We start from the raw sequence: 10442 nt of genomic DNA, 5'->3' as shown, positions 1-10442 counted from the left end.
TTGCAAGTTAGCTCATCTTACACTCCCACACTCTCTGCCACCAACTTTCACTCTGAAGTAGTTCCTCGTGTATTTTTTTTTCAAAGCATGGATTTTTTTCATTAACTGGTAGTAAAGCTTAACTGATTGGCTGATCTTGAGTCTTCGTTCCCTCAGAGTTTCTGCAAGGTGTGGGACCATCTCTGGCTCTTTATAATCCTAACTCAAATAATCCTTGCTAGGCCGTAGCTAGGTGGACCTAAGGAGAACAAAAGTTATAGCGATAGGTTATGGTGGTGGAGACGCAGTATTTTCCTTTTCCTCCGTAAACTTAAAATGCATGGGGACAGGTGTAATCTCTAAGGCACAACCATGAGTTCTGATTAACCCACATTCGTCCAACTCTCCCTGTCCTACCGGGTCGGGGCACACTTTAATGTCCGCTTTCTGTTTACACCCCGTGAGGGAGATCCCATATATTATTCCTGCGTATAGCAGAGGTCTCGGTGAATAGTACCTGAGGGAGGTGTTAGCCCGTACGATTCCAGTGTTCTCCAGTTGGTTGAGAGGGAATGGCCCTGAGTCCGGTGTGATGATAGGGATAATCAGGACCATCTCTAGCCCCGTTATCTCGTCCATTTTGCAGTCGAGGATCGCTGAGTATACTCTGGTTACTCTCTTCAGAGTACAGTTGTCCAGCGTCCCTTGTCATTTGGCTAGCTTAGCTTGAGGGCTGTCTATTCAAGCTGCCCCTGTCAGAGCCTTCCAGCTGTCTCTGTTTCTCGGTCGATGAGTTTATTAATTATTGTTGATTGTCTTAGTGTGTGTCCCAAACACTGTTGTCCTATTCAATTGTATATCCAGGCCATCTTCTCTCAAGCTGGGTAGACCTTTCTCTGGTTTCTCTAATATTCCTTTCCTTATTCCTTTAACTTGTTCCACCTTTGCATTTATCCCTTGTATGTCTAGTGACTTTACCATAGAAGTTTCTGTGTTAAGTCAAGTCACTGCATCATTGATTATGCCTCTTCTTACCCTGTGTAGGTTGTCATGCCCTCAAAATCTAGTGGCACCCGTATCATTGGCAGCCTGCTTCAAAACAACCTTACTTAAAACACAATGCATATTTATTTCATATTATAAACAATACCTGAACCTGCGAGAAGTACAGTGACAATTTGTATACGCATCGGCTGTCTTTCCCCGAATGTACCTGCAGCCACGCATTAAAATAAGTTCTACCATTGTTCCAGTCTCTGGCTGCTGGGATCAATGTTCCTTCAATAAAATTATAGAAAGCACCATAGTTCATATAGCTACGTTCATCCTGTCTCCGTTGTGAAATCAATGATTTCCTGCGCTCTTATCTGCTCGTAGTTGTTCTGAGATCTCAAGAGTCATCACGAGTCCCCACAACCTCCGCTGTCGTTCCAGCCTTTTTTGGATGTTTAATCTGAAAATTTAAAGGAAAAGTGTCCTGGTCGTCACCAGGTGTTAGGTGTTGTCCGTATTAAGCTTGTTCCTGTATGGGCCGAACACGTCTGTTATCCAGGGGTTAGTAGTTCTCATATTTTACAATCTTTTCATATCTATTTTCCTCGTGGTTGCGCGCCTGTTTCTGTTGGGCTTGAACCCGACCCTGACATGCTCGTGTCTGTTTAGTTAGCCAGTTTGCTATAACCCAACTATCTCAAATTCCTGAAGCTACTGCAAATCGTGTTCCACTTGCAGTTACTTGTAAAGTAAAACACAAAAGATCCATTCTGCTTGGGACAGAGTGGGTTAGCTAATCTGAATATATCTGACAATTCAAAACTTAAAATTTGTAAGTTCCAATTAAAAATACATCGTCAGCTGTTTTTTTAAATTGCTTTATCAGAGTTACAAAGCCAGAGCTGAGTGTGGACAGGGGCAAACCCTGAATCCAGCTCCTCGCCTGCTCCAAAAACCAATTCAAATTGAATCCAATTCATGGTCCCCGCAAGAGTGACATACCAAATCCAGGCATTAAAAAGCACGGGTCAATTCTCTGCTGGTTTGAAGAGGGGTGGAGTAAGAGTTCTCTGCCAGACGTCATTTTGTCACCACCCTTCTTTTGTTTAAACAAGAAACATGAACATGGACATATTTTGTTTACCCATCTGTCCTTTACACTTAATTCTGCAATCTCAGAATTAATACATCTGCGTTGTGTCAGGGAAGTTTTAACGCTGGACTAATCCAACACCGGATTGGTCAAATGTATTTCAACTATCCTAACTTCCAATGAACACCATAAAACTAATATTTTCTTATTCTTATACACGTGATTTTATATCCTGATTAAAATTCTTTGTGTATCAAAATTACCCTTAAAATGTCAATGCTAACTTTTGAAAAGAAAAATTTGTTAATTACACTCAAACTATGATCTTTAAATCACAATGTCAGATGACTCACAAATATCACCACACTCACAAAGGAAACCTAGCACTTCAGTGCTTTAACCAAAATTAGTTAGGTAAAAATCCTTATGGTTCCTATTCTAAAGTTCCAAATTATAAACTCAAGGTTACTTCTCAAAAGATAAATCTTAGCAGAGATATATGAACATTCATAAACCAAACACACACATTATCACAGCTCGCAAATATCATAGTTAACTGTTAGCCCTTTCTCATGGCTACAGATTCTTGAAGAGACAGCAATTTCACAATCACTTAATTAAAATACTGAACAAGATCCTCCATTCCCCTTCATCATAAAACTTTATCTATGTTATTCCATTTAAGTCAATTTCCACTAATTGATTTTATAGGCATTAGCTATTCTTAGAGACATATATGTTTTTACAGATCAACTGCTTGCTGTTAAATTTTGTACGGAACCTAAGGGGGCGGAGAACTTGGAACGATGCCATTTGCGTCTTTTACGTGATCTAAAACTTTATTTATTCTGTCCTTTCATTTCACTCAAATTTCTTTCTTGTTCTTTAAACTGATTTCAATTTTCAATGTTCGCTATTTAACCAGTGTTTGAAAGAAATCTTACAAGTTTTTTAAAAACTCAAATGAATTGAATTACTGCTGAATTTATCTGGACGGCTTGAATGGCTTAATCTCAAACGGAAATCCCATCTTGCAAATTTGAAACGATCTGAAGTTCTTCTCGACAAGAGCCCATTTGTTAAGTTTCTAACCATAATCTTGTATTTACATTACTCCCCTTTTTTTGTTTTGGGAGGTGATTTGTCATTCTCAGATATTTCTGAACAAAAAGCTTATTCAGCTTTTCAGCCCCCTTTTTTTTTTTTACTATGCCACAGTCTGTCTTATTGAAATCCACCCGGCTTCCACATTTTATCAATTGGGTTACAATGCTTCTGGATGAGCAAAAGGGACATTGTACCTTCCCTCTTCATTCCTCAATGACCACGAGGTCTGACCTTTTGGATTTAACTTCATTTTATTTTATTTTTTTTCCCTTCTGACATGTCTAAACTTTAGTTAATTTAAAATGTCCATCCCCAGGGAGCCTGTTTCTTTCCCGTCTCCTTGAGCCATTCCAGGAATGCTGCATGATCTTTTGGGCTAATTGAGTTAGATTTCCCGAATTCTGTCTTATGCCAGCAACTGTGACTGTGGTGTCCTGATTTCCCGCAATGTTTACAGTTCCCTTTCTTTACCCTAGTCCTCAGCCATAATTGTAACAGTTTCCTGTGATTCTTTTGCCGGTTTGTACAATCTGTACTGCCGCTATCTTTTCTCGCTTTATTTCTATGCTTAAAATGATTTGGTGTGAATGTGGGAGAGTGAGAGCTCAATTCCTTTAATTTAGCCTGTTTTTCTAACGGTGCGAAGGCTTTATATCTGTTGTTTACATTATTAGCGTAACGCTGCACAGGGACGCACTTCATTTCTGTCATTTGCTCTTCTAACTGGTGAACTAAGATGACTCCTGCCTTATTTTTTTTGCCGGATCTCGCTTTTGTTTATCCCACCAGTTTCTTTGTTCTACGGGGGCTGCATCGGGATCTCACCCATCTCTGATCATTGTTTTTTTGTATCAGAGTATTTTGCCTTGTGCCTCTCTTTTCCATGATGTGTTAACCGTGTCGTATCTATCAATCGCGTATCCGGTGCACTAGGCAACTGTGCTCAGAGGCTTTTACCTATCATGCACTCCCGTAGGGTGGCGGTCCTGGCTTGTCACGGCAAATTCCGCGACCGCTAACACTCAACAGTCTGTGCGTCCCGGGTTCCCAAATAACTCTGGCCTTCATGTGAGAGGCCCAAATAAAATCTTACAAAATGCGAGCCATTCGAACCGTGGCATTACAAAATCGAATGGCACTTGACTATGTGTTAGCCGAAAAAGGTGGCACCTGCGCCCTGATTGGTGCGGAGTGTTGAACTTTCATTCCAGATAATTCAAAAGAAGTTAAAGATCTGGCAGCACACATTCAAGAAGTCAGAAAGCTTGACACACCCTCAGATATCTCTATCTGGGAGAAACATTGCGGGTGGTTGGGAGCCACAGGAATGTCCATAGTACAGGGAATATTTTTCTTTTGTGTAGCAGGATTCATCATCTACGTAACATTCCTGTTGATCAAATGCGTTAGCCAACTATTCATGAAATGCAGGGCCCCACCAATCAGAATGATTCACATTAATCCCACTGCACCACCAGTTAATGAAATGGAACTAAAATATCATTCTTGAACCATTACTAACCTATCAATTATTTGACTTAATTACTAGTGTATTGCTAAAAGATTAATACTGAATCAGCAGAATCAAATTCAATTAATTGATTAATTGTTATTGAATAATAATAATTTTTAAAGAATTTTTGCTGCAATGCTTGAAATGCAAAGCTTGCACGCTCTATTGTTGAAGGCTGTTTTCAAACAAGGAAACCATCAAAGACAATATGAATGAGTTCCTCTTTGCACTTTTCCTATCCTATCGTATTTCTCCTTCCTTTTGTTTTATTCTGACACATCTCACTTAATCTTTCGATCTATCAAAGGGAGGACTGAAGGAAACCAGCTATTTCTGATAGGTAAAAGGGTCACTGATTTAGCCATTTTGTTTTAAATACAACCCAGTTTAAAAACCATTTAAAATGGTTTCTCTACTAAACCACAGAGTTTAATCAGTTTCATTAAAATTAAAAAAAAACACATAGCTTACAGAGAAATCTACAAAGCATACAGAATTCATTTGAAACATTTGCAGTCTAACTAGAAGCAAACGCAACATTTCTACTGAAGGTCAAAATGAGCACCATAGTTAACATGAATCTACCATTGTTCACAATATGAATAGTATAGCAGTCAGCAAATACCTGATAAGTGTTACATTCCCACACACAGAAAACACCCAAAGGTGCAACACAGTCAGACCTATGTTACATATTGATGATTTACAACTAATCATCCAATCAAATATATTGGGAACTCACCCAAACCAATCAGCATGTTACAGGGGTAGGAACAGATGGACTCAGATTTATAACATTTTCCTTCAAGGTAGGGGGCCTGGCAGACATTTTCCATTCTAGAATCACTCTATACTATTTGCCCAGCTGTCTACTATCTTTATTTCGTATTTTCATATTTCTACTCTAACTCTAAGTCTGCGCAAGCTGTTTTGCTTTGAGCAAGAAAACATTATTGTATTTTGAAAGTTCAGATCGTTTGTAATGCACATCATAAAACATCTAATCGGGTGGGGGGGGGGGGGGGCTCTATAGTAGTTGCTTCATAGCTCCAGGGACCCAGGTTTGATTCCCGGCTTGGGTCACTGATTGCACCGAGTTTGCACTTGCCGTGACTGCGTAGATTTCCTCCGGGTGCTCCGGTTTCCTCCCACAGTCCAACGATGTGCAGGTCAGGTGGATTGGCCATGCTAAAATTGCCCTTAGTGTCCAAAAAAGGTTGGATGGGGTTACTGGGTTACGGGGATAGGATGAGGGTGTGGGTAGTAGGTAGGGTGCTCTTTCCAAGGGCCAGTGCAGACTCGATGGGCTGAATGGCCTCCTTCTGCAATGTAAATTCTATTAAAATAGCAATTGACACGTTTCTGGCCTATATTAGTTATAGTTCCCTTAAATGTCCACTAACTCCTGGGAAACCAGCCCTTTAATTATGAACATTAGGAAAGAGACCATCCTTTTAGCCAGACAAATAAATGTGTAAAGAGGGAGTGAAGGATGTCAGAATGGGCGACATGGTAACACCGTGATTAGCACTGTTGCTTCACAGCTCCAGGGTCCCAGGTATGATAGCCAGGCTTAGGTCACTGTCTGTGCGGAGTCTGCACGTTCTCCCTGTATCTGTGCGAGTTTCTCCGGATGCACCGGTTTCTTCCCACAGTCCAAAGATGTGCAGGTTGATAAATTGCCCCTAGTGTCCAAAAAGGTGAGGTGGGGTTATGGGGATAGGGTGGAGGTGTGGGTTTAAGTGGGGTGCCCTTTCCAAGGGTCGGTGCAGACTCGATGGGCCGAATGGCCTCCTTCAGCACTGTAAATTATATGAATGAACATGGTTGCTCCTGGATGTGATTAACATCAACATCGACAGCTGAATCTGACCCCGTGTAATCATCTGTGAACTCTTTGGTGTGACTGCTGGTGGGATAACTGAGAGAATCCCTTCCCACACACAGTGCAGGTGAATGGCCTCTCCCCAGTGTGAACTCGTTGGTGCGTCTGCAGGATTGATAATAGAGTGAATCCCTTCCCACACACAGAGCAGGTGAATGGCCTCTCCCCAGTGTGAATGCGCTGGTGTTGCAGCAGGCGGGATGACTGAATGAAATTCTTCCCACACACAGAGCAGGTGAATGGCCTCTCCCCAGTGTGAATGCGCTGGTGTACCAGCAGGCTGGATGACTGAATGAAATTCTTCCCACACACAGAGCATCTGAACGGCTTCTCACCGGTGTGACGTCGCTGATGAATCAGCAGGCTAGATGACTGAGTGAATCTCTTCCCACATTGAGAGCAGGTGAATGGTCTCTCCCCAGTGTGAACTCGCTGGTGTGCCCGCAGATCGGGTGACTGAGTGAATCGCTTTCCACACTCAGGGCAGGTGAACGGCTTCTCCCCAGTGTGAACTCGCTGATGTCTCTGCAGATTGGGTAACTGAGTGAATCCCTTCCCACACACAGTGCAGGCGAACGGCCTCTCCCCAGTGTGAAGTCGCTGGTGTGTCTTCAGATTGAGTAACTGAATGAATTCCTTCCCACACTCAGTGCAGGCGAACGGCCTCTCCCCAGTGTGAAGTTGCTGGTGTCTCTGCAGATTGGGTAAGTGAGAGAATCTCTTCCCACACTGAGAGCAGGTGAATGGCTTCTCCCCAGTGTGAACTCGCTGGTGTGTCTGCAGATTGGGTAACTGAGTGAACCCCATCCCACACTGAGAGCAGGTGAACGGCCTCTCCCCAGTGTGAACTCGCTGGTGTGTCCGCAGGCAGGACAACAGAGCGAATCCCTTCCCACACTGAGGGCAGGTGAATGGCCTCTCCCCAGTGTGACTGCGTCGATGAGCTTCCAGTGCAGATGGAGTCCTGTATCCGTTCCCACAGTCCCCACATTTCCAGGGTTTCTTCATGTTTTGGGTGTCCTCGTGTTTCTCCAGGTTTGACGATCAGTTGAAACCTCGTCCACACACGTAACTCGTGTATGTTCTCTCCCCGCTGTGAATGGTATGATGTTTTTTCAGGCTGTGTAACTGGTTAAAGCTCTTTCCAGTCAGTGCTCTGGAACACTCTCACTCGGGTGTGTGTGTGTCTCGGTGCTTTTCCAGTCACACTGATGTTTAAAATCTTTTGAAGCCGTCAGAACAGAGAAACATTTTCTTTTTCTAGATTTAACAGCTTATGATATTCTAGTCCCAGCGAATGGAGCGAGTCCACCAGATCTTGATGTGACGTTTGGTTTGAGATTTCAGTCTGTAGATTCTAACCTTCTGATATCCTATAAAAGATGTTAACAAAAGACATCACTGTCAATCCAGGACAGAAATTCAGAACAGACAATTCTAGTTTCTCTGGAACATTCTTTCCTCACTCGTTCCCCAAATGTTGTAAATCTCAATACCACACACTCTCCCTCCATTCTCACTCTGCTGTGTCTAATATTCATCCTCCCAATTCTCCTGAGGGGCTGATTCATGAGGGATCCAGGCTCACTGTTGAAGAAGTGAAAATCTTCATCCAAGCGTCTTTTGATTAGATAAAAGGGGGGGGGGATCTAATAATAATCTTTATTAGTGTCACAAATTGGCTTACATTAACACTGCAATGGAGTTACTGTGAAAATCCCCTAGTCGCCACACTCCGGCGCCAGTTCGGGTACATTGAGGGAGAATTCAGAATGTCCAATTCACAAAACAAGTGTCTTTTGGGAATTATGGGAGGAAACCGAGACAACCAGAGGAAACCCAGGTCGACACTGGAAGAAAGTGCAGACTCCATAGTGACCCAAGCCAAGAATTGAACCCAGGTCCCTAGCACTGTGAAGCAACAGTGCTAACCACTGTGCTACCGTGCCACCCTGAGGAAGGATTTAATTTTGGTAGCGAGTGGTTAAGAATTTTCTGCCTACGATGCAGGTGGAAGTGGAGACGAATATTGATTTAAAAATAAAATTGGACCAGTATTTGAAGGAAATTAACTTGCAGGGGAACGGGGAAATAGCGGGGGGATGGAACTGACTGGTTTGTTGTACAGTCGATATGGACTCGAGTTACTGAATGGATTTCTTCTGTGCTGTAATGACTCCATGACTGGAAATATATAACATAGCTACAGTACTATATTATACAACTAGAAATAATAAGAAATGTATTTTATTGCAGAACCATAAATAGTATACCTATTATGTACCATATAACACTAAACATATCTGTGGCCTATATTAATTTGCTGTCCCCTTAAATGTCAGCCATCTCCTGGGGAAACCAGCCCTTTAATTGTGAACATTGGGAAAGAGACCATCCTTTTAGTCAGACAAATAAATGTGTCAAGCTGAGGGAGCAAAGGATGTCAATGGGAGCAAAGGATGTCAATGGGAGCAAAGGGGCTGTTTAGCACAGGGCTAAATCGCTGGCTTTGAAAGCAGACCAAGGCAGGCCAGCAGCACGGTTCAATTCCTGTAACTGCCTCCCCGAACAGGCGTCGGAATGTGGCGACTAGGGGCTTTTCACAGTAACTTCATTTGAAGCCTACTTGTGACAATAAGCGATTTTCATTTCATTGCAATGTCTTTAAGAGAGAGAGACCTGGGCCAAGCTTTGCAGAGTCTGCACCCTCCCTGGATTCACTTCCTTTTCCTTCAGTTGCTGCAAGTGACCAACTGAAGGTGAGAATAAGAAAAGGGTTAAACATTGATTTCCTCCCAGATGTTTTGGAGGAGGAAGTTTTGGATCTTTTGGTTTGTTAACAATTCGACAATGCAACAGGACAAAGCTGAATACAGAACAATCAGCAAGAAAACAAAGCCGCCAGCGACCCCCCCTCCCAGCGGTAGACCCCCATCGGTGGGAACGGACCCAACGTGCGTGTGGGAAAGTATGGGTGTGGATGCAGTACATGCATGTCAGTAAGAGCAGGCGTGTGTGAAGGAGTATCTGAGTGAATGCTGCATGTGCCGGTCTGTGAGAGTGTGTGAGAGAGAATGAGCAGCACCGACCATCAGGAAAGGACACACCGACACCGAGAGAGACCCCTCCCCTCCCCGGAGGGGCACAGTTCAGCCCCAAAAGGCGGTTCCATTGCCCAAGAGACCAAGGCAGAGGACAGGGTAAACACACAAAACACAATAGTCACGATGCAAAAACACATCAGCTGCACCAAAGACAAAAAGCTCTAAACAATCAATAAAACGAAGCCGCTAGCAGGCGAGCCCGCGCGTGCGCACTCCCCCCCGCACATTCTTCCAGATCCGCGGAAAGGCCCCAAACACATCTCCGGGTTCCAGTGCGCGGGCCCAGCGCGCGGACACGGGAGGGCCCAGCGCGCGGACACGGGAAGGCCCGGCGCGCGGACACGAGAGCCCCCACCCCCACCAATTGTTCTCCCTCCACACCTGCCCCAGACAAGGTTTCCAGGCAACCGGCTCCGGCCAGAGCGAGAAGCCGCTCGGTGATCTCCCCCCTCGATCCAAGATTGCGCATGTCCAAGGAAGTGGGGAGACTGCGCATGTGCGGGGTAGAGCCCACCCCCTGACCTTCAGGCTGAGGTGTTGACCAATGGATCGAATTGGAGGACCGGAAGTACTCTGGACCACCAGCCAATCACAGCGCGTGTTTATGTGAATGAAGATTGAAATTTGCACGGACTGAAATCGACTCCTGTCTCCAATATCTGCGAGTAAAACACTTTATTTTCTCCCCCTTTCCATTTATTTTCTCATTCTGACCTTGAATTGGTCACTTGCAGCAACTGAAGGGAAAGGAAGTGAATCCAGGGAGGG

The 10442-nt window shown here is 43.9% G+C and overlaps 1 protein-coding gene across 3 annotated transcripts; it reads right to left on the bottom strand.

The window, feature by feature from the left end:
- Positions 1-1088: 1088 nt before the first annotated feature.
- Positions 1089-10176, bottom strand: LOC140406888 (uncharacterized). Of its 3 annotated transcripts, XM_072494757.1 has the most exons (3): positions 10056-10176; positions 6906-7943; positions 1089-1432 (listed from the first exon to the last, which is right to left on the bottom strand). In XM_072494757.1, the coding sequence occupies exons 2-3, from the start codon at positions 7576-7578 to the stop codon at positions 1428-1430; spliced, it is 678 nt and encodes a 225-aa protein (XP_072350858.1). In that variant the 5' UTR covers positions 7579-7943; positions 10056-10176; the 3' UTR covers positions 1089-1427. The 3 variants fall into 3 exon arrangements, with proteins under 3 accessions (XP_072350858.1, XP_072350856.1, XP_072350857.1); XM_072494755.1 differs by having other exon boundaries at positions 1089-7943; XM_072494756.1 differs by lacking the exon at positions 10056-10176 and adding an exon at positions 8684-9457 and having other exon boundaries at positions 1089-7943.
- Between the last annotated feature and the right edge of the window lie 266 nt (positions 10177-10442).

Source organism: Scyliorhinus torazame, unplaced genomic scaffold (assembly GCF_047496885.1).
Source record: "Scyliorhinus torazame isolate Kashiwa2021f unplaced genomic scaffold, sScyTor2.1 scaffold_979, whole genome shotgun sequence".
Lineage (NCBI taxonomy): Eukaryota > Metazoa > Chordata > Chondrichthyes > Carcharhiniformes > Scyliorhinidae > Scyliorhinus > Scyliorhinus torazame.
The sequence above is the reverse complement of the archived record's forward strand: the minus strand, read 5'-3'. Positions and strand labels throughout refer to the sequence as shown.